The sequence below is a fragment of the Osmerus mordax genome, chromosome 18 (genome assembly GCF_038355195.1).
Source record: "Osmerus mordax isolate fOsmMor3 chromosome 18, fOsmMor3.pri, whole genome shotgun sequence".
NCBI classification, from domain to species: domain Eukaryota; kingdom Metazoa; phylum Chordata; class Actinopteri; order Osmeriformes; family Osmeridae; genus Osmerus; species Osmerus mordax.
The window spans coordinates 12770768-12794150 of NC_090067.1; the positions used below are offsets into that span (position 1 = coordinate 12770768).

Sequence of the window (23383 nt, forward strand, 5' to 3'; positions counted from 1 at the left end):
AATGTTTTATTGTTTGCCTACAAATCATGGAATGAGTTCTCTCCGTCTCTCTGATCTTAAACACAACCCTTCAAGGTCACTCAGGTCCACTGTGCTGTAGCTTCTGGACGTGCCCAGGTCACGGTTGAAACACAGGGGTGATGGTGCTCTTGGTGTTGTAGCCCCCCAGACTCTGGAAGGAAAAGGTCGGGCTAGAATGTCAGGCTGGCTCCGACACTTCCTGTTTTTACATCCCGTCTTCAAACACCTCCTCGTTCCTTTTAACTCACCATGAGAGTTGCCTGTCTTTGTCTTCCGGTTTTGTCAAACTGATCTTTAGTGTTTGCCTTGTCATGTTTTATGGCTTTGTCTAATTTGATTGTGCAGCACTTAAGGCAAACATTGTTTTTAAATGTTCTTTATAATTAAATCAGACTTTGACTTTGACTATGTACCTGTTAGCTCTCAGACAGGCATGCTGTACCTATCATTATCTTGTTTTACCACCTGGAATGTTTTGTCATTTGAAATATTCTTATTGTGATTTTTATTGCAGATGAATCGTCCGATCCAGGTGAAGCCAGCAGATAGTGAAGGCAGGGGGGGTAAGAGACACCTGTAACACACACACACACACACATAATACACACATACACACACACAAACACACACTCTCTGTCTCTATGTCTCTATATCTCTCTCTCTCACACACACACACACACACACACACACACCTGTTCAAACAATAATTGAAGAAAATGGGGGGGAGAATACTGTTCAAACACCTTTTCCACACAACCGGCCCCCACACAATCAACCTCAAGTTTGATTTGTTAAAAGAAAACAGGCGAATCCACCTGGTTCTGTTATAGCAGTTCTATATATACCGCACCCCCCTCTGTCACGTCTTGCCCTACCCCCAATAACCAATCAGACGCCTTTGTGAGCGACGACCGGAAACATGAGACTGATTCTGATTGGTGTTGTCATGGCGCTGCCTGTCAGGCTGTATAGAGGCTGACAAGCGTCACAGCCAGATGCTCTCTGCTCTATGTTCCTGGTGCTGCCCCCTGGTGGCCAATATTGGAACGGCAGAAATCACACAATGGGAATGACTACAAAGGCAGAAACATACAAATGTATGTGATAATGAGGGAAGGGTTTGTGAAATGTTTAATGTGTCAACGTGTTTATCTGGGGTTGATTAAATAAGAATCATAACCTTTTTGAACCTCTTATCCTTTTCCCTCATCCGGGTGGATTTCCTTCACCTATCCATCCTCTCCGCTCCATTCCTCCCTCCCGTTCTGCATCTCCTGCATCGCTGCCCGTCTCCCCCCTCCTCCTCCTGTCTCCCCCCCCCTCCTCCTGTCCCCCCCCCTCCTCCTCCTGTCTCCCCCCCCCTCCTCCTGTCTCCCCCCCTCCTCCTCCTGTCTCCCCCCCTCCTCCTCCTGTCCCCCCCCCCCTCCTCCTCCTGTCTCCCCCCCTCCTCCTCCCCCACTCCCCCCCTGCTCCTACCCCCCTCCTCCCCCTCCTCCTCCTCGTCTTGCCCCCTCTCTACCCTTCACCTTAGAAGACAGGAAGTTGTTTGTGGGCATGCTGGGCAAACAGCAGTCAGACACGGACGTGAGGAAGATGTTCGAGGCGTTCGGCAGCATCGAGGAGTGCACGGTTCTCCGCGGGCCAGACGGAACCAGCAAAGGTAACATCGGGTCACCTCTCTTGTCTGCAGAGCCGGTCTCTCTCCGGGTGTTTGTGGTGTTTAAGCTGGCGGACACCTCTCATATGCTGAAGACTGGAGCTGCTGGACAGTCTCTGCTTGATGAGTCTCACACCTCATTGTTTGAATGTAAAAATGTAATATTTAACTTCAACCATTCTTGCTGATTTAACAGAGTGAAATAACTGAAATTCCACCATATTTGGACACAGTATATATTAACCCTTGTGCTGTCTTCGGGGCACATCGTTGTGTTTACCCAATTTGACCTGATACAAAACAAATAAAAAGCATTTTCTTTTAACCTTCGCGGTGTGGGGGGTCTGAGACAGCCCGACGGTTAAAAGAAAATGCTTCACTTTGTTTTTGAAATGCGGTAAAGTTGTCGCAATACGACGGTGGGTCACAATGACTGATGGGTCAGAATGACCCGAAGATAACACAAGGGTTAAGACACAGTCCAGTTTTACTCCTCTTACATTAGATATAGGGGCATAGTTTTGGTTGTTTGGCCCAAATAAATAGATAAAAACCTACCTGCACACAACCCAGTGGTGAAGACACTAGCTCTGTCTTCAAACTTGGATGACAAAAACATCCACATGATCAACCGTCGACTCAAAGCATGTCACTCAGAGCCACTGAAACAGCACTGGTTCTGGCGTCCCTACATCGTTGCCGGGTCAACCCCCCCCCCTCCCCCCCCTTAGAACCCGTTCCGACTAGCCCGTCAAATCACAGACAGCCGCAGCCGTCCAATCAGGATCGGACTCATCGGCGGGGTCAACAACGGGCATGCGTACGTCACACGGCTGCGCCCACGCACCGTGAACACCGGCGCTAAATATCCTCTGTTTTGTTGTATGGGGCATGACTAATGATGCTACAGGCTTTATGGGTCAGAGCTAATGACGCGCTACATGCTTTATGAGCTGTGAGTGATGGAGCTGTGAATCCTGTGGACCACAGTTAATGATGTAGCTGGAGCTGGCCATGTGTGGGATGTAAGATGATTCTTAATGTATTTATATAGGGCACAGGCCTGGGTTACAGTGCTGTCTTGTAGAAGGCTACGTGTGTGTGTGTGTGTGTGCGTGTGTGTGTGTGTGTGCGTGCGTGCAAGCGTGTGTATGTATGTCAGGTCTGATGATCTTGTGTGTTGAGTTCTGTAGGGCGTTTGTCAGTTTGGATGATCATGTGTGTTGTGTTCCGTAGACTGTGTGTGTCAGGTCTGATGATGGTGTGTGTGTGTGTGTGTCAGGTCTGATGATGGTTTGTTGTGTTCCGTAGGGTGTGTGTGTGTGTGTGTGTGTGTGTGTCAGGTCTGATGATGGTTTGTTGTGTTCCGTAGTGTGTGTGTGTGTGTGTGTCAGGTCTGATGATGGTGTGTTGTGTTCTGTAGGGTGTGTGTGTGTGTGTGTCAGGTCTGATGATGGTGTGTTGTGTTCTGTAGGGTGTGCGTTCGTGAAGTACCAGAGCAACTCAGAGGCCCAGGCAGCCATCAGCGCTCTGCATGGGAGTCGCACCCTCCCGGTCAGTCAAACCAGACACACACCACAAACACACACATGTACACACAGTCCATAGACTAACACACACACACACACACACATTCACACTCACACACCTTAAATCCTCATTTAGACACTTACTCACGCATGACTCATCTACAGTTTAACCCTGCCACACACAGACAGACATCTCTCCTGCATACACACATCTCCTACACACACACACAGACACCTCTCCTACACACACACACATCTCCCACACACACACACATCTCCCACACACACACACACACATCTCCCACACGCACACACACACACACGTATCTCGGCAGAGCAGAGCTGTGGTGGAACGTCTCGTCTGTGTTGTAGGTTACCTAGTCTCCTGTCCTCTCTTCTTCATCCTAATAAACCTTCACCCCTCTCCACCTCTCCTTCTCTCTCCATCACTCTGTCTCCCTCCCTCCCTCCACCCACACCACCTCTCCCTCTCTCTCCATCGCTGTCTCCACCCCTCCCACCCTTCCTGTCTCTCCCTCTTTCCGTCCGTTCCTCTCTTCCTCTCTCTCCACGCCTCTTCTTCCCTTTATCTCTCGCCCCTCCCCGCTCCCCCCTCCTCTCCCTCCACAGGGAGCCTCCTCCAGTCTGGTGGTGAAGTTTGCAGACTCGGAGAAGGAGAGAGGGATCCGTCGCATGCAGCAGGTTGCGTCCCAGCTGGGGGTCATCAGCCCGATGACCCTGCACCTCGGGGCTTACAACGCCTACACGCAGGCTGTGAGTCTGCCCCCTGCCTCCCCTGACGCCTCCTAATACACCCTCCTAATACCCCCCCCCCCACACACACACACACACACACACACGATCACAGTATACAAGTCCTCCTGGTGGTCTGTGTTCTTCAAGAACAAATGGATGATCTGATCTCTTTCTCCCTCTCGCCCTCCCTCTGTCTGTCCCTTTCTGTCCTAACCTCTCCTTCATTCTCCTCCTCCTCTCCTCTAGTTGGTACAGCAGCAGTCCTTGGTCGCCCAGTCCGCCTATCTGTCTCCTGTTGCCACGGTAGCGGCTGTGCAGATGCAGCAACTGGCTGCCCTCACCCCCAGCAGCATCATCGCCTCCCTCGCTCCCTCCTCAGGTAAGGCCTACCTCCGCCTTACCCCCCCCCCCACTCCTTCACCTCACCCCCCTCACCCCCAACCCTCACCCCCTCCTCAGGTAAGGACTACCCCTTCGTACATCCCTCCCCACCCCACCTCACTCCCTCACCACACCCCCCTCTTCCCCTCCTTACGGAAGTATCGTCTTACGCCCCTTCCCCACTCACCCTTCTCCCCCCTCCTCACCCCCAAACCTCACCCCCTCCTCAGGTAAGGACTACCCCTTCCTGCCTTCCTACATAATAATAATAAGACTTTATTTATATAGCACATTTCATACAAGAATTGCAGCTCAAAATGCTTTACATAAAATCAATAAAAACAATATTATAAGTAATAAAAGTAATAAAACCCTTCTGAACACAGGCCGCAGTCTTTGCGGTAATGAGAGCAATCCAGAACCTCTCCCCCTACCCTCCCCCCACCCACCTCCCTCCCCCCACCCATCTCCCACCCATCTCCCTCCCCCCACCCATCTCCCTCCCCCCACCCATCTCCCTCCCCCCACCCATCTCCCTCCCTCCCCCCACCCATCTTCCTCCCCACACCCTCCCCACGACCACCTAGTGCGCTCATCCTGCCGCTCTCCTCTTCCAGTGTATTTATGCCTGTTTGCATCCCTGTCCCTGTGTCGGTTGGACAATATCTCCAGGGACCAGCACCCCGCCCGCCATCGCGGCCCCCCCAGTGCCTGCCCTGCCTCCACCAATCGCTGTCAACAGCTACCCCACCGTCCCAGCGCCACCCAATGGACAGTCAGCGCCCGAAGCCCTTTACACCAATGGGGTTCACTCTTACCAAGGTACCCTGCTCGTTTCACTGCACGCAGGAAAATAACACCCAACGTGCTTATTGCGTGATTGAAACGGTTTGTTTTTGCGTGTGAACATACATGTTATGTGTTTCCCCCCTCCCCCCAGCCCAGAGTCCTGTCCTGGATCCGCTCCAGCAGGCTTATACAGGCATGCAGCACTACACAGGTGAGACTGCAGCCTGGTCTCTCTCCCCCCTCCTGGGTCTGCCTCCTCCGTGGGTCTGTTCTGAAGCGGGGAGACGCTCACAGACACCTGTCTGGTTAACGGGTTACCGCTCTACTGAGGGCATTACTGGAGAATGTACTGGCAGAGTCTGTAATCTGTCGATCGGACTTTGGAGTCTGAAGTCTCTCCCTGTCTCTCTCTCACTCTCTCTCTCTCTCTCTCTCTCTCTCTCTCTCTCTCTCTCTCTCTCTCTCTCCTGCTGGTCCTGTATGTTAACATGTTGTCGCCCGCCCACAGCTACCTACCCTGCAGCGTATGGGCTGGTGGGCCAGCCGTTCCCGCACCAGCCAGCCCTGGTGGCCCAGCAGCACCAGCAGCCACAACAGCTGCAGCAGAGAGAAGGTGAGCACTCCTCCTCTCCCCTCCTTTCCCCTCCTCCTCCTCCCCTCCTCTCCCCTCCACCTCCTCTCTTCTCTCTCCTCTCCCCTCCTTCTCTCTTCTCCTCTCCCCTCCTCCTCTCTTCTCCTCTCCTCTTTTCTCTCCTCTCCCCTCCTTCTCCTCTCCCCTCGTCTCCCCTCCTCCTCCTCTCTTCTCCTATCTTCTCTTCTCTCCCCTCCTCCTTCTCTCTTCTCCTCTCTCCTCTCCTCTTCTCTCTCCTCTCCCCTCCTCCTCCTCCTCTCCCCTCTTCCTCCTCTCCCCTCCTACTCCTCTCCCCTCGTCTCCCCTCCTCCTCGTCTCCCCTCCTCCTCTCTTCTCCTCTCCCCTCCTCCTTCTCTCCTCTCCTCTTCTCTCTCCTCTCCTGTCCTCTTCTCTTCTTGCCCTCACCACTCCTCCTCCTCCCCTCTCCTTGCATCCTCCTCTCCTCCTAGACTCACTCTGGTAAACGTCAAGGTCTTTTACTGGACTGATTTCATGTATTTATTATTTGTACACTTCAGGAAGTGGATAACCGATCCCTGTTGAACATTGTGAGAAGTTTCTAACTTTTCACCTTTCTTTTCCTGTCCTGTCCCCTCCCCTATCCTCCCCTCTGTCCCTCCTCCCCTCCTCTCTCCCCAGGTCCAGAGGGCTGTAACATCTTCATCTACCACCTGCCCCAGGAGTTCACAGACTCGGAGATGCTCCAGATGTTCCTGCCCTTCGGCAACGTCATCTCCGCCAAGGTCTTCGTCGACCGCGCCACCAATCAGAGCAAGTGCTTCGGTGAGTGACGAGCGACGTGGAGAGGCGAGGACTGTGCCTGGAACCTCGCTCCCGGTGTCAGAACGTCCGGATGTTTTTCTCTACGCTTCCTGATCCGTGTGTCTTCTTGTCGTTGTGTGGCTCCGTCAGGTTTCGTGAGTTTTGACAACCCGTCCAGCGCCCAGACCGCCATCCAAGCCATGAACGGCTTTCAGATAGGCATGAAGAGACTGAAGGTGCAGCTGAAGAGGCCTAAGGATGCCAACCGGCCCTATTAGGGGCGTCTGAAACCGCAGAGGGGGGTGAGTACCAGGAGGAACAGGGGGGAGAGGGAGGGCCAGGGAGGGGGAGGGAGGGAAGGAGGGGGCTGACAAGCCGGGTGATGGGTGTGTGAATGGATTGGCTATGGAGGGAGGGGTGGGTTAGTCCCGGGGTGATGTTGCATCATCTTTCTGTCAGGTGGAACTAAACAAGTGAGTCACCCATGATGGAAATAGGTTAGAGCTAGAATCAGGCACCTTGTGTAATTACTAGAGACAGGATGTTTAAGATTGACGTAATTCGTATACTGTTTGTTTAGCGTCAAGTGTTCTATGATAGGGTTGCAGACAGAAATTATTCGTCATTAATTTAATTTTTTACTTTTCATTTATTGTTTTTGTGATGTGTCATGTGTCATTTTCCTGAAAAAAAACATCAAAACATCTCAAGACTTTCCCGTCCATACATATATCCTGGAGACCGCGTCGCTATGGCTACGGTTGCCTAGCAACCGCTAAATCCTCCCCCCCTTCCTCTCACAGTTGTAAGTTAATTGGCCTGTGTTGGTTGCTGTGGCGATATTGCCTGTGGTGGTTGCCATTAGCAATTTTATTTTGGGCCGTTGCCTTGATTCCCCATGCTCTAATGCATGGCAAGTTGCTGTGGCGACCATGAACTGTGTTTGGTGCGTTGTGTTTCCTCTTTTATTTGTCCTGGTTTTATCCTTGCAAACACTGATCAGTAACTGTCAATATACCACAGATTTTGTAAGCAATTGATTATCATGACATTCTTTTTGCCTCGTTGATAAATATTCCGCTGCCCAGAGCAACAGTAACAATAGACGATAAATCTAATTCTATATTTCTTTTGGAGGATATTTTGTTTGATTAGTTTATTTTTCGTTGTTTGTCATGATTATCATTCTTACATATCCCCCATGTTTAGTTGGTTTGGTGTTTTAGTTTCGGTGAGTGCGGGGTTTCTGTTCAGCTGTAATTGAATCCAAGTGACTTTGACCTTGTGCTTGAACTCTGTTTGGTTTCACTGTACATAATGTGTGCCCCAGTGAGTGGGTGATAAGATCTGTATATTTATACGTGGGTGTGTGTTTGCGTGAAGGTGTGTGAAGGTGTGTTTGAGCGTGTGTGTGTGTCAGCTGTGTGTGTGTGTACTTGTCTGTGTCTGTAGATCCAAATGAAAGTATTTGAAGTGAATATGGACGTGCGAAGTCTGAAACTCTAACCTTGTACAGAAGGTTCTGAGGATCTCTGGGTTGTGACGCGTTCTGTTGACTGAGGAACCTCATTCCTCTCTAGGAATTCTGGGTCACCAACGACTTATACCAGCCATGCTAACCAACCCCAACACAGACGTTTAGCTGTATGCGACCTTACGCACACAGTACTGGATCATTTTATAGGATTATTTGGACCGCCCAGGCAACATGAGATCTTTAACCCCATGGTTTGGTGCATAAGAGGGTCATCTAGTGACATTCGAGCACCGTCGATGGCTAAAAAAATTAATAACGATTGATTATACCCAGAATTCCTATTGTGCATGTTCTCAATATATTTATATGCCTGCCACAAAGAGACGAGAATCGTATCTGGTGCTAGGACGTGCACACACCAGCAACAGTATGGTTTTAACCGTGTGAGTTGCATGGGACTCCAGGCAGTGCTTGTATAACAAAGCTAAAAAAACACGAAGGCGTCTATGAGAGTGTTAGACATGGGTTATGCAGCTCTATCTAACACAGTTATCAAGAGCTTTTATGTTTTGGTTATTTATGGAACCTGGCGTTTCGGAGGACGAAATAATCACCTTCTCTTGATTTCTTCTCTCTTTCCTCTCAGGGAAAACGTGTAAGAATTCAATCAAGAAAACCACTTGGGATGTCCCAGCCTTTTGGTTGTATCGCCAACCATATAGCACAGCAACAACACTTCACACACGGGGAAAAAAATAAAGGGATATATTGTATGTATCTGCAAAAATAACAACAACGCCAGATGTGTTGGTGACTCTGGTGTCCCTATACTCTATAGCTGGATACCGTCCGATTATGTACATATACATCTCTTCTACTGCCAGCCACCAAGGTCTACATGAAGAAGCATATCACTGGTTTTATTCTACTAAAAACAGGGTTTTACTGTATAGTGTGATTTGTGGTCCATAAAACAAAAGCAAATAAGGTATGAGGATAAGAAAGAAGGATGGTAACTTTATTGAAGAAAAAAAAAAGAAAATACTATTCTGTATGATTATACCATTGGTAAAATTGTTATGTAGAGTTAGTTTATTATTTAAAAGTAAATTAAAAGAAAGGGGAGATTGGGAGGGGGGGTGATTCCGCTGGAAGAGAACTACATTTCTTTTCACTTGTAAATACCTTGGTTTTCAATTAAGTGAAAGAGACAAACCTTTGTGAGTTTTAAGATTCTCTGCTACCACTACTTTTAGTATTGGCTTAGTGCGAGGGAGGGCTGGGAATTTTGTATCTTGATTTTTTACGTTTAATTTATTTGTTAATCAATCGATGGAGGCGACATGGCAATTTTTTATTTTAGAAAATTGAGGATTCCAGTGGTCTGCAAGTCCATGGATACCATTATTGTAGAGTTTTTAATTACATAAATGTACTTATGGGGGGAAAATCATTATAATGTTTCTTTATTTATTCTCTACAATTGCTGTTTTAAAAATATGTCTTTAATGAAATAAAGTACAATTTAGAAAATGTGTTTGTGTTTTGAGAGTGTATATCTAGGACACGCCTGGTGTTGCGTGCCACCTTGCAGAACATGTTTAAAACAAACGGACAAAACGGTACAAACAACCTCAAGCTCGTTTGATCCTGGTGAATAGGTGAGATACTACAGGACACAGTGGCGTTTGCTGCCCTCTACAGGATCTAAGAAGCACTGTAGAACATCCTAAAAAGCAGGAACTGGAGGAGTTTAGAGAGGAAGAAGCCTGGAGCTGTGGCCTTCCTCCACACCTGAACGTGTTTTTTCTGACTGCGATAGCTGCGGGAGACCGTTCAAACAGAAAGATTCCGTGTCTCCGTCAACTGCAATTCTCTGCAGTCTCAAATACAGTGGAAAGGTTGTGTTAGCCCGTCTAAAATCACACTAATACAGTAACTGTGTGTGCTTTATTTGAAATCCCCCAAAACACACCTCTACTAAGGTGATTTGGGCTTGGCAAGATGAGTTTAAACATGTCCGAACTCTCTTTTCGCATGCCGTAGGTCGTCACTTTAAATAGCTAGATCCCCGCCCCGCCCCCTACCTACCCAGTATCCTACCATCCCCAACACGCAGTCCCGTTGAACTAACCGGGCTGACGCCTTTTCTCTGTACAGCCATTTAGTTTTCAAAGCTGGCGTAAAAGTAAACTATATATTTTTGGGTTTGTGCACCTACTGACATCTACCTAAGACGTGTAATTTAACAGGAAATCAAGCACAGAAAAGCCTTTTTGATTTGAGAATGCACAGACTAGGCGTCAGAGTTACCGGATCATACAGTCCTTGATAGCGGAATCCAGATCGTTTTTCACCGATCAACAGGTTGGATCTTTGATGCTTCGTCGACGGTGTACAACAGTGACACAAAGGGAGTGTACGGAGGTGTTTCAGAAACGGCATTAATCTGGTATACCGCGGTGCCATACCTGAGAAAAACACGGACAGGTATGTACATCTGACTGACCATCATTATTTTGAAAAGTTTGGCGTCATTGACTTGTCGTTTGTTACTTGTTTTATCAGATATTTCCGTAAAAAATAAGCTTAAGCCACATCAAAATAAAGAAAAATTGTCCAGTCAAATGTGTCATCTCCGATATGCGCAGATCATTCATTTGACTAAATACTATGCTCCAGTTTGGCTGCTTATCCACCAGTGTTCACACACGAGCCTTTCCTACAAGCCCACTTCGCGCTATAATTAGTTTCAGAGGTCCAGTAGCTTGACAATGAGTTATCATAAGAAATGGGACACATGAACGTGTTTGTATAGCCTATGACTTCAAAATGTGGTCGCATCCACCGTGGGGTGCTAGCAACTGTTACGAACGATGAAATAATTATTCAAATATAATTTGCACTGAATGAAAATCATATAGGCCAAGAGCAGTGGGCTGTTCTCGTGGTTTGTTTGTTAAAGAACGATAGTACCGCGATAAACGAAGGTCACGCTTTGAGGCTCAACCATCACATGTTTGAGTATTTCATGTAAAAGAAACTAAATACTCTGTATCCTGTTCAATAGAAAACGACGATGCGTAGACCCCCCAACCCGCCGAAAGTTAAAGCCGGAAATGAAGGCAACATTGTTTCTCTCAAATGCATTTTCACAGCAATAAAAAAAAGTGGCCTTCCTGGTTCCTTTTACGTTTTCTATTTGACACAGTTGCGTTTTTTGTTTGCAAATCTGTGGGAAAACGTTTCCTCCACAGCCAGGCCTTTATTCCGCTATGTCCGGGAGCCTCCCATAGTTGCGAGTTTATCTACCCACTCTTGAAATTCTTTACGCCAACAGCGTACCATAAAAACCCATGTCTGTGTGCCGAGACTGATGACCTGAATTCGCTTCTCCTCCGAACACAACTAAAGTCATGCCCCACTTAGTTTTTGTTTTCTCACCTTCAGTTTTTTATTTTTGTAATATATTTTTAATTCACTCAGCTTTCCAATCAGCACCGCTCAGAACCCGACCCTGTTATATAGGTATTTATCGAAATTTCAAACCCTTTTAGTCTGTCCCTCTGGGCTGTGTGTGCCAACAACGCCCAGTTATAATCCATATTATGGCACTTCAACACACACACCAGCTCGGCAGGAATGACGTCACACCTTTCCCACCAAGCATGCCTCCCAGTTTACAGGTATACCATCACCTATAGACCTTCCCTCTGATCTCACAAACCGTACTACCATTTTGTATCTGACACAAACAGGAGTGTGCTTTGTGTTCTTTGCCATCGGGTTTAATGGTGAGTACAGTTAGTACAGCTCTCACATCTCATGGGAACAAAAAGCCTTCTGGGAATTTGAGTTTCTAGTTACTACAGTCAGACAAACCCTCTGTTCAACTGTCGTGACAAAATTCACAGATTCCCCTCCAGTGTCCAGTGGCACATTTTGGGCACCTTGACACAAAGTTCCTCTGACTCATGTTGAATAGGCCTGAATCTTTGCTTTTACAAGGCTTACATCATCTGTGGTGTCAGGTGTTTTGAAGCATGGGTTTGTGAATCGGGTGACACATGGATGTTGTCATAATGCCAAATGTGGCTCAGTTTGAGTGATCAGACAAAGAAAATAAAGTTTGTAAACTGTCTGAGAGTTTATGTTCTACTCAACCTTGGTCTTGTCTGCTCAGGATGAATCGTAACTAAACCCAGGACCAAGTTGCTGGTTACTATTCTTACTGGTTACTGTTCTCACTGGTTTCCATGACTGAGACAGGTCAAAGTCTGCTTATATACAGCCTCAGTTAACTACGTCTCAAATCAAGTACAGGATGTTACATCTGCGGCACCCACGGACACAAACTGCCTGCTCTGATTGGGTCGGAGTCGGCCTTCCTTGTTGCTCCCTGCCCTGGTGTAACAGAGTGAGGAGTGTGTCTAGGGGCATGTTTAGAGTTGGATCTGAAGCTCTCTATTCCATTGACCCCTATTTCAGGACTGTAGCTGGCAGGTAGCTTTGTCACCCTGCCTCTCCCCTCCCCCATCATGTGACAACACACACAAAGGTGCCACAGTAAGCTGAGAGGCACACACCTTCATGACAATACTTATGTCCGCAGGTTACTAAGAAAAGCCCTTTCACGGCCTTCCATTAGTGACAGCAGGGGTGATGTCACGAGGCATTTCATTGGCTTTCACAGCAGATCCTGTTGCTATTTTGTAAGGATCCTCTGCTAGCGTCGTACGGTTTGCTTCCCTAACAAGCCTCGAAGGCTTTGGGATGATGGAGGCTCGGTCACTGTGCTCGTTAGCATGGCTAGAAGGTGTTTGCGTTAGCTTGGTGAGCTCTTCAACGTGGAGAACTGTTCCATGGGTCAAAATGTTGTGAGGTCGGAGGTCGGGTTTGGTAACTGTGTGAAAAGTCAGCATCAGTTTGCATGTTTGAGTGACTATGTAAATATTCATGCACCTGCACGTCCAGGTCATTTTTCCACTTCAAGAGATTGTCTGCCAAAACCATTATTTACTGTTGTCCCAAACCATATAGCCCCCATGCTCTATCTCCAGGCAGCCTTTCAGCCATCATGTGGGTGTGGCATATGCCAAAGAAAACAACATCAAAGACTCATGTCACCCTGTAAAGAATAACATCAAACAAAATATTTCATAATGTTTTCCCTTTTCTGTCCCTGGATCTTTTTTTATACCCTTTTTCTCCTTCTCTCTCTTTCTCCACCATCTCAATTTTTTTCTCTTTTCTCTCTCCCTTCCCCTCTCCCCCTCTCTCTATTTCTCTCTCCTCTCTCTATTTCTCTATCCTCCTTCTCCCCTCCCCCCATCCCTCTCTCTCTCAGGATGCTTTCGTGGCTGAGTGAACTGGTATGGCAGGACAGCTTGTGGTTCCCTGCTGGTATGGGATGGAAGGACCTTCAGGACAGGGACGGTGATGTCTACGCCAAAGGACGAGACCTCTGGGTCATCCTGCCCATCGCGCTCTGCTTCCTGGTCATCCGACAGGTTTTTGAGAGGTCTGTGAGTCATCGTTTTCTCTGTCGCTGGCCAGACACGGTTCACTGCCTGTACTCTTGTTTCACACCCCTGATCTCTGTCCAACTGCTGTGGCCGGCTCCTGCACATTTACAAGTTAGATCACGTCCACGTTGAAAACATAACACGCGTCTGCACTGTGTACTTTATGCCAGCGATGATGTAAAATAGCATTCTGACAGATGGCAATTTGCAGTCATCGTCCAGATTAAACATAATTTGCATGGTCCTCGAACTCAGTGGTGGCGTGGGCTGTAGAAATTGATCTTATTTACATCTGGTGATCACTCTTCTCCTACTCTCTTCTCCTCTCTTGCTCTCGTCTCCTCTCTTCCTATCTCCTCCTCTTCCCCTCACCCAGGACAGTGGCCATGAAGCTGGCCTCGTTGCTGGGAATAACGGATAAGGTACGAGCCAGAGTGGCCCACAACTCCGTACTAGAGGCCTACTTCTCCTCATCGTCAAAGCAGCCCTCACAGGTACCACCCACCACAACCACCACAAACATCCCTCCAGTTGTGCTGACTCAACCCAAGTGGCCATTCGTTCATTCCTGGGAGTCAGGTGGCTGAGCGGTTAGGGAGTCAGGCTAGTAATCTGAAGGTTACCAGTTCGATTCCCGGCTGTGCAAAATGACGTTGTGTCCTTGGGCAAGGCACTTCACCCTACTTGCCTAGGGGGGAATTTCCCTGTACTTACTGTAAGTCGCTCTGGATAAGAGCGTCTGATAAATGACTAAATGTAAATGTAAATTCCTTAGAATAGATTCATGCATCTAAATCTGGCATGTCAGCGCAGTGTATACCTTACACACGCTGGGCACAACGTTTGGCTCTCTTGTGTAGGTGATTCTGTTTACTTTCAAGACTCTCGTGGGATGTTGACCCTTCCTTTGCCTCTCCTCCCTCTCTCCTTCTCCCCCCACCCCCCCTTTTTTTCTCCTTCCCTCCCTCTATGTCCTTCTCCCCCCCACCTCCCCCTCCCTCTCTCTCCCCCTCACTCTCCCCCCCACCTCCCTCTCCCTCCCACATCCCTCCCTCTCTTCCCCCCACCTCCCTCCCTCTCCCCCCCACCTCCCTCCCTCTCTTCCCCCCACCTCCCTCCCTCTCCCCCCACCTCCCTCCCTCTCCCCCCCCCTCCCCCTCAGAGTTGTGTAGAGAGCCTCAGCAGACAGACTGGTCTGACTGGGCTCCAGGTCCAGAGGTGGTTCCGCCGGCGAAGGAACCAGGACCGTCCCAGCCAGCTCAAGAAGTTCTGCGAGGCTAGGTAACCCAGACGCCAGCCCTGATGCTAGCCCTGATGCTAACCCAGACGCTAGCCCTGATGCTAACCCAGATGCTAGCTCTGATGCTAGCCCTGATGCTAACCCAGACGCTAGCCCTGATGCTAACCCAGATGCTAGCTCTGATGCTAGCCCTGATGCTAACCCAGATGCTAGCCCTGATGTGAACGCTAGAGATGCTATCCCACAAAGCCACACCCACATCTTTCTGGCATTGAGGTGTCAGTGTAATACTAACTGATGCTTTACTCTGAGCTGTAGTTATGTGCAGCCTGTTTGCGTAGTGGGATCGTGACCTTGCGGACTGCTGCAGTGTAAAATAGTTGTCTGCTAATACAGTGTTTCTGAGTTTGCTGTATATTCTCTTCCAGTTGGAGATTTACTTTTTACCTTCTTGCTTTCTTTGCTGGCCTGGCAGTCCTGGTCGATGTGAGTACCCGCCGTACACACCTCAAACATCCTGTAACCATTTCTCTTGTCATTTGCCATTCATCCTTTCGTAAAACATTTTCTGGTCTGGATGAGTGTAGTTTGTAACTGCATTTGTGTTGGGTTAAGTGAGATTCTGGACTGATCTGGCGTGTGTGTGCTTCTGTCCTCAGAAACCCTGGTTCTATGAGATGACTGAGATGTGGAGGGGTTTCCCTAAAATGGTACGCACACACACACCTGGTACGCACACACACACACCTGGTACGCACACACACACACCTGGTACGCACACACACACACCTGGTACGCACACACACACCTGGTACGCACCCACACACCTGCCGAAACGGTCACAGTTCTATTAAAAGTTTCGCCATGGCCATTGCAAAGAAACATGTTTTTACCATACACATTTGTTAATTAAAGCAAATTAATTAGCATTTTGTCACAGGTTCAAATCCACCCAATCCCCTCCCCCCGTACTATACATTGCATCTGCTACATAAAAACATAATTATCTTTTTTTTTTTTTTACTAACATACTGGCAGTTGAACGCATCCTCTCCCTCTGTGTCTCCCCTACAGCCTCTGCTGCCGTCGCAGTACTGGTACTACATGATCGAACTGGGCTTCTACATCTCTCTGCTCTTTAGCGTGGCCTTCGACATCAAGCGCAAAGTAAGTGGGGATAGATATAAATATACCTCAGTGCTACCTCATTTGGCTGTAGATAAATACGTCAAAGGTTCAAATCACACCCTGTACGTTGTTTCAGATGAACGCATCTGCTCAATTAAAACATCACATTATTATTATTATTATAAAGTGAAATTGGCTAGTTTGCTCCAGTACCCAAACGTTCTCTTTCATTCCCTCGAGCTGTAGAGAGCGTCCTCTGGTCTTGACAGTGAAGCTTTGTGTGTGTGTGTGTGTGTGTGTGTGTGTGTGTGTGTGTGTGTGTGTGTGTGTGTGTGTGTGTGTGTGTGTGTGTGGGTGGGTGTGTGGGTGGGTGTGTGGGTGGGTGTGTGGGTGGTCCGAGCCAAGTGGCTGTGAGGCCAGACAGCATGAGCTTGCTGGACGTCACCTGCGATGGCTGCCACTTCTGTTGGCCATGTGGCGTCCAGCCTGGTGTGTTTGTCTTGGGCTGTGGTGTTAATGTGTGTGTGTCATGGGCCGATCTCCAAGTTAATGTGTATGTCATGGGCCGATCTCCAAGTTAATGTGTGACTGAAGCGCTGAGGAAGTCCTACTAACCTGGCTGCCTGCCTGGCCAAAACTGTCCCTTCGTTACTCCCGAAGGAAATCGCTGAGCACGGTTACAGAAAAAGAAAACAAAATACAAACAATAGGATGTACACAAACACAGCCTAATGAAAGATGGCAGACAGACCAGCCAGTCAGCAGACTGGCCTTATTACCGAGGGTTAGGATAAATCCACTTGTTTGTTGGGCGATTTGAGCTTAATGTTGCTGATCCAAAACAATGTCTTTGCTAGCTTGTGAGAAATGTCTGTTTTGTAAAGACGTAATTGGTGAGGACATTTCTTTGTTTTGGTCGAGTGTGTTTCGCTTTTTGTTTGTGGCCTAAGTTACTAGTTGTATCCACAAAGAAGTAAAACATTAAAGGAAATGTGAAGCAGCCCTGACAAACACATTGTCTCACTCCAAGTCAATAATTTGTAAGACATTGATCTACAGAATCAATGAATCACAGAAGGCTATAACATATTTCATTTGGACAGAACATTATTCACTATATGGTATTAATTGCCCTTTATGGACATAAATAAATTAAATAAAAATGAAATTATAATGAATTTTCCCATCTGTCTATGCCTCTCTCTCTCTCTCTGATCCTTGTAGGATTTTAAAGAGCAGATAATTCACCATATTGCTACCATCATTCTGATTGGCTTCTCCTGGCTGGTTCACTACATTCGGGCTGGTACTCTGATAATGCTAGTGCACGATTCATCAGACTGGCTGTTGGAGGTACATCACACACATCGGCGTGCACCCACACACACACACACACACACACACACACACACACACACACAGACACTCGAACACCCAGGCACCCTACTCAGCAGCTGTTGGTTCTGGTCACCGTTTGAACCTGAGACTGCCCTCTAGAGGAGAATATATGAAACTGAATTTGTTTTGTTTGTTTATTTGTTTTTTAAAGTCGGCCAAGATGTTCAACTATGCGGGTTGGAGGAAAACCTGCAACTACATCTTCACCCTCTTCGCTGGCGTCTTCATCGTGACACGCCTCATCATCCTCCCCTTCTGGTGAGAAGTTCCTGTCACGCGGGACTCCTGATTCTCTTCCGTCTCAAACAGGAACACACCACTTCCTGGTGTTTTACATTGCACTGGAGACAATACAGCTCCTTTGTGTTTTTTTTTTTTGTAAACGTCTTTTGTGTGAAGGCCTGTGACTGAAGCCTCTGTTCTGCGCTGGTCCCTTGCAGGATCATACACACTACGTGGGTGTACCCAGCCACCCTATACCCCCCCTTCTTTGGATACTACTTCTTCAATGGCCTGATGTTCGTGCTCCAGTGCCTGCATATCTTCTGGGCGGCCCTTATACTGCGCATGGTCGTCAAGTTCCTGCCGAACAACGTAAGCACATTTCTTCAGAGCCCCCATAGACCCTGATGTTCAGGATCAGCTCTTAAACTCTAATACTCACGCCTTCTCTCTCTCTAATGCTGACGCCTTCTCTCTTTCTATCTCTCTAATGCTGACGCCCTCTCTCTCTCTCTCTAATGCTGACGCCTTCCCTCTCTCTCCCACCTCAGGAGATCGTCGAGGACGAGCGGAGTGACAGGGAGGAGGCCGAATCCGAGGAGGACGAGGAGGTCCACGAGAGGAGGGAGAAGTCCAAAAACGGCCAGGTGCAGAACGGCCATGCTGCCATCCTCAACAACAACCACCAGTACCACAGCAAGGCGGAGTAATGCTGGGATGGCGGAGCACGCACGCTGGCGCGGGACGCAGATTCTGTCCTGCCTGTGTTTCTGATCCAGGAGGACTCACTTGGAAAGCATGTCTAGTGCAAATGGGAGGCACCACACACACACACACAATGCTAAATAGTAAGAAAAAAAAGAAATATGCACTTAGACTAATTAGTCTCGCACATAAACCTAAACCCTCCTTGTACGCCACCTAGTTTGCTGGCATGTTTCACCGTTCTGTAAATCACACTACATGTAATGAAAGGACAGGCAGGGTTGGACGGACTGTCCAGCGAGTTTTGCGGCAAACTCTTCTCTTTTGTCCCTTCTCCTCTTCCGTTCTCTCGGTTACGATGTCGCTCACCAGTCGCTAGCGTGCCTGCTCGAAGCATTGTTGTTGTTCATAACTGAAAATGAAATATCGGGATTTTGCGTTGTTGTTTAGCACAGGCAGGCTAATCTTGTGTCTCTGGTGATACTTGATGATATGTTGCTAAACCAAAAACGCAAAAGGCCAATACTTTTCATTTCAATTGATCCACACTGATGTCAATGGCGTGAACTGTGCCAACACCCCCACTGCCAAGACAGAGAGAGCAGGGGCTGTTTGGGAGGAACAGGGCTCAGTACAGGTCAGTGTTAGAATCGCTGAAACACAAATTAGCTTGAAAGAAAGATGGAACTGGTGTAATGACAACTTATTTAACTGTAGATCTTTAGTTGCCATTGATGATCAGCCCCAAACTGTGCCAGTGTTGAGTTCAATTACGCTTGTTCTATTTGGCAATAAACAATTACACTTTTTACTTTTTTAGAAAAGGAAGAAAGTGTGGTATGAAAAGTTTTGCTTCAGTCATCTCTGAGTAATGCAGTGAATCCAGCTTGACTTTATCTTACTTGTGTTCTTGTTATTATGCTTTAGTTTATCTGTTGTTTTAGTTTTATGTTTTACTTATGAGTGGGTCAATCATTTTCACCAGTCCGCATTCACAGGGAACACGGCTCTTCCTGTTCAGTCTTCATCTTAAATTCCACTTGACTGAGTGGGGTCGTCGGTCACTCCCTTCAGACATTCATCCATTCAAATCAGTATTCATCCACCCTTTTATTTAAAGATGCACTTTCTGGGTTTCAAATATGTCTCAGAATTGGCTGAACATAGCCCTAATCATAGTGTCAACCGCATTGCTTTGAGCTGCAGGAAGTGTAATCGGAGTCTACGCTATCTTTGCATAAGTCCATGTCCATTTCTTTTTGAGAGAAAAAAAATATATATATATAATTAAAAAAAAAAGCATTGAGATTGTTCCTTCTGCCATGTCAGATTAGAATGGAAGCCCCAAAGTATGTTAACTCTCTCTACAACTACACCCTATACTTAATTTATGTCTGTTCCTTGCCTCAAGTCTTTTCCCCCTCCCTGTACTCTAATCCTTGCTTTTTGTTACTTGTACTTGATTTCCCTGCAGTGCCTTACACTGTCTCTTGTCTCTGTTATCTAGTTTGTGTCTCAACTCAACGACCAAGCCCCTGTACCAATTTGCTGCCACCCCCACCCTAAATACAGCTTTGCTGCTACAAATGTTTTTATTTTGTATTTTGCCTCGTCGCTTGTCGAGATATAAGATAAAGATGATTGTGGATGAAACAACTTGTCTTTTTGATTTCCTTAACATGTAAATAGCGCAACACGGAATTCACCAGCCTCCGTGAAAATGTAATCTTAACGTCATTGGTTAAAAAAAAATCTATTCAGCGGAAACAGGATCTTAGCAGGGAACATGATCTAAGCTGTGAACGAAGCTCACAACCAAATCAATTGTAGGAGAAGTAATGAGTGGTGTTTATCGTGATAAGTCAACCGATAGAATCCTGTGTTTGGTTTCCTCATGCTAATTTGACTGTGTCCTGTCAGCACAGTTCAAACTAATCAACTTAAGCTGCCTTCTCCGGTCTCTGTGGAGCAGGACACGCCGCCAGTGAGCCTGCCGTTACTGCAGGGGTCAACACCTATCCGACCCTACTGATAAGTGTTAGATCCGAGTCTGATTCACAAAAAAAGCCCTGTTACTGTAGAAAGGCGTTTTTGCTTTCCTCTGTAGTAGGCTATTTCTGTAAGGTGAACGCGTAAGCGATGTGCGCTTTCTATGCAGCGAGTGACGGTTGTCAGTGAGAATAGCGTGGTGCCAATTGGCTCCTACACATGCGGGGCTTTTTACCACGCTGGGGCAGACAAGCCCATCACATCAACATCAAGGGACTTCTCAAGGGGTAATAAAGTGTGTGTGTGGGAGGGAGTCTAGAAGCCAATTGATTGACAAAGGGACGACTGATCGAGGCCACTCAGGTGAAGAGATAAGTTCTTGTAGGCTACGGTTCTTTCATGTCCATACTTCAATGAAACCAGATCCAGAGTTATCTCAGTTACACAGCAGGTCCACCTACTCCCCCGTCAAGTCGTTTTGGCCGAGGCCTCTAAGTCCTCCTCACCTAATTGCAGAGGAATGAGGATCACTTTACCACGGCACCCTCGGCCTCCGCCCACAGCCCAACTGTAACAATCTCCATTTAAAATTGGTAGGGTCGGTTTTCTGCTAGTCCTTCCTCTGGCTCCCCAGTCTAATTGCAAATATGTATCGTATTACCTCGCGTCGGACTCTCCATTTCACGCCCCCACCTCTTCGTTGTTTCCTCCTCTTCAATAATTTCCTTCGTTTTCCCTCCCTCATTAGCGGGCTCATCGGTCTACGCATGATGAAGATTCTAGCGAGCGCCATGGCGTGCGTGAGTTATGGCGTCTGGAGGTGACAAAGGCTTAGGCCCTGTTGATGTGAGAACAAAAGCTCCGGGTGTTTGATTCACGTGTGAACCGTGGGGACCGTTATTCAATTCCTGCTTAACTATTAATAAAGGGTTTAAGCGCCAGGGGGAGGTCGCGTGTGCATGGGGTTCAAAGGTTTGAGTGTGTGTGCGCGTGTAGGCCTATTTGACAGAAGCTCCGTACTCAGTGTGTGCGTGACAGGCAGGCATTTTGTGGACTGCTAATTTTTCCTCTGATGGTTGGAGGAGGGAAAGAGGGGAGGTTAGCTGATTGGGTTATGTTAAAGAATGTGATGAGGAACTTTTGAGTGGAGACCAGCGAGACAGGGCATCAGGCGCGAGGACTGTCACAGATAGAACAGAATCGTAAAGCAACCGACACAAAGCCAAGACGATCATAACCGAAAGGTGAGTTTGAAATTATTAATGATCTCGATTGTTTTATTCCTTTCTCCACAGGCGTATCTCTTATCAGAGAAATGTTGGGGGTAAATAGTAACTATTCAGCACCTTGCATTACTTAAAAACGTGTAGACACAATAAAACAAAGATGTTTTCACATTTTAGGGTGTTGCATTGTGGTGCATTTAGTGGTTTTGTGATTGGTCTTTCCAAAGGCGGGGTCAATACTGTGGAAAACTCATTTGGACTGACTCAACTTCTGTCTGCATTTTTCTGTTATCTTCAGTTTGTGTAAGAAATACCCCCAGTTGCACTAATGATGATATCCACCCACCCGCACCTACCTGTAGAGTTCTGCAGTCGTAGACCTAACTCATCCTCATAATCAAACTTATTTATTGACCCCCCCCCACCCCTCTCCACGTGCACCAGCCGCCCCCCGTCAGCAAGCTGGAGGTGGACGTGGACCTGGGCTTCGCCCTCTTCTTCCTCTTCGTCTTGTGTTTCTTCCTCCTCGTGACGGTGGTACGCTGTGCCCAGACCGTGATGGACCCCTACGGCGCCATCTCCACTTCCACATACCAGGAGGAACAGATCACCAACTGAGATGGAGCGCACGGCGGTTCCCATGACCACCGAGGCCCATACCCATCCATTCGGTGCATCATATATAGAGCTATATAGCCTTTAACTAAACTTCTCAGTTGCCACTGTTGTAGAATTTGTTTGACAAATTAGCTTTTGGAAGTGTATCCACTTCGTCGCTCAGATCTTCACCCTTGTTTACGAGCTGTGGCAGCTTTGGTCTGGAAAGGAGATGATGAAAATGTATTTTTTCGAGTTTCTGAAAACACAATACGATAAATTGGCGCAGGAAAGGGGGAAGGGTTTGTGAAGTTCCTGGTTGAATCAGCAAGATGTATTAAATCGATCATTTTGCAACCTCTGTAAATAAAGGATTTGTATGATAGCTTCGTATGTATTCTGTCTATCATCGTTTTCATGTGATTGTGTTGCCTATTTGACAGTGGCGGTTCTAGACTAATTCTACTGGGGGGGCCAAGGGGGGGGGGGCAGTGTTTAATCAGAGGGGCACATTACATTTATTCATTTAGCAGACGCTTTTATCCAAAGCGACTTCCAAGAGAGAGCTTTACAAAGTGCATAGGTCACTGATCATAACAACGAGATAGCCACAAAACATTGCGAGTAGCCAAAACATGAAGCACACATTGTGAACAACCAAAGTAAGTGCCAAAGGGAAGAATCATATTAAAAACCACATTAAACAACATTAAAAAACAGAAACAAATTACATTAAATACTTTAATTTAGCTTTACATTAAAATCATACAAACGGCTCTGGCTCTTCCAGCTCCTCAGCTCTCTCAATACCTTGATATGTTTCTCTAACTTTTTTATTTACTGGGGCAAAAAAGGCTGCAATGTCCCTTCCTCATTTCATGATGACTACTAGAAGAAGAAAAACTTGAAAAAAAAGGACAGGGACATTTTTACAGGGGCACTGGCCCCTGTAGGCCCCCGTGTAGAAACGCACCTGCTATTTGAGGGTTTCAGCCAATGGGGACGAGGAATTTGTTACGCTGAGTCTTGGGACCGTTAGCCTATGATTTACATTGAATTTTTTTATCATCAAACCGCTTCCTTCATCAGGAACAAGAATATACACTAGCACATAAGCTAATGGCACATACACCCAAACAAGTGACCTCAAGAAGTAGTTAAAAGACGTAGCCTACAAAAGTATCGCTTCAGTTTTCGATGAAGAATTGAACTTTGAACCTTAAACGCATGGGTGTCACACCGCGCGCACTTTCGAGTTAAGAGTGTCCGCTTGCAATGAAGCCAACGTGCAAAATAAACGTCCCAGTCTTTCAAAAAGCCAACTTGCTTGGTGCCTACCAGTACCATCAT

General features: G+C 47.3%; 2 protein-coding genes across 3 annotated transcripts in view; both read left to right on the forward strand.

The window, feature by feature from the left end:
* The window catches only part of celf3a (cugbp, Elav-like family member 3a), a 16781-nt gene extending 7775 nt beyond the window's left edge, over window positions 1-9006 (forward strand). Inside the window, exons 3-13 of one of the 2 annotated variants that reach the window (XM_067256582.1) lie at window positions 536-584; window positions 1553-1681; window positions 3153-3232; window positions 3838-3981; window positions 4210-4342; window positions 5017-5166; window positions 5285-5344; window positions 5642-5746; window positions 6404-6547; window positions 6677-6828; window positions 8650-9006. In XM_067256582.1, the coding sequence (XP_067112683.1) occupies window positions 536-584; window positions 1553-1681; window positions 3153-3232; window positions 3838-3981; window positions 4210-4342; window positions 5017-5166; window positions 5285-5344; window positions 5642-5746; window positions 6404-6547; window positions 6677-6804 (1122 nt within the window). In that variant the 3' untranslated portion in view covers window positions 6805-6828; window positions 8650-9006. The remainder of the gene's footprint in view (window positions 1-535; window positions 585-1552; window positions 1682-3152; window positions 3233-3837; window positions 3982-4209; window positions 4343-5016; window positions 5167-5284; window positions 5345-5641; window positions 5747-6403; window positions 6548-6676; window positions 6829-8649) is intronic. The other variant, XM_067256583.1, reaches the window with a different exon arrangement.
* A 1129-nt stretch (window positions 9007-10135) lies between these two features.
* On the forward strand, window positions 10136-19002 carry cers2a (ceramide synthase 2a). Its single transcript, XM_067255982.1, has 11 exons — window positions 10136-10493; window positions 13351-13524; window positions 13905-14022; window positions 14691-14809; window positions 15197-15254; window positions 15428-15478; window positions 15843-15935; window positions 17121-17249; window positions 17446-17552; window positions 17735-17888; window positions 18068-19002. Exons 2-11 carry the CDS (start codon window positions 13352-13354, stop codon window positions 18224-18226), a joined length of 1161 nt encoding a protein of 386 aa, XP_067112083.1. The 5' UTR covers window positions 10136-10493; window position 13351; the 3' UTR covers window positions 18227-19002.
* Window positions 19003-23383: the final 4381 nt, after the last annotated feature.

Coding starts and splice junctions, on each gene's coding strand:
- cers2a (XM_067255982.1), top strand. CDS start 13,352: ATGCTTTCGTGGCTGAGTGAACTGGTATGGCAGGACAGCTTGTGGTTC. Junction 17,553..17,734: donor CTCATCATCCTCCCCTTCTG/GTGAGAAGTTCC, acceptor GGTCCCTTGCAG/GATCATACACACTACGTGGG. Junction 17,889..18,067: donor TCAAGTTCCTGCCGAACAAC/GTAAGCACATTT, acceptor CTCCCACCTCAG/GAGATCGTCGAGGACGAGCG.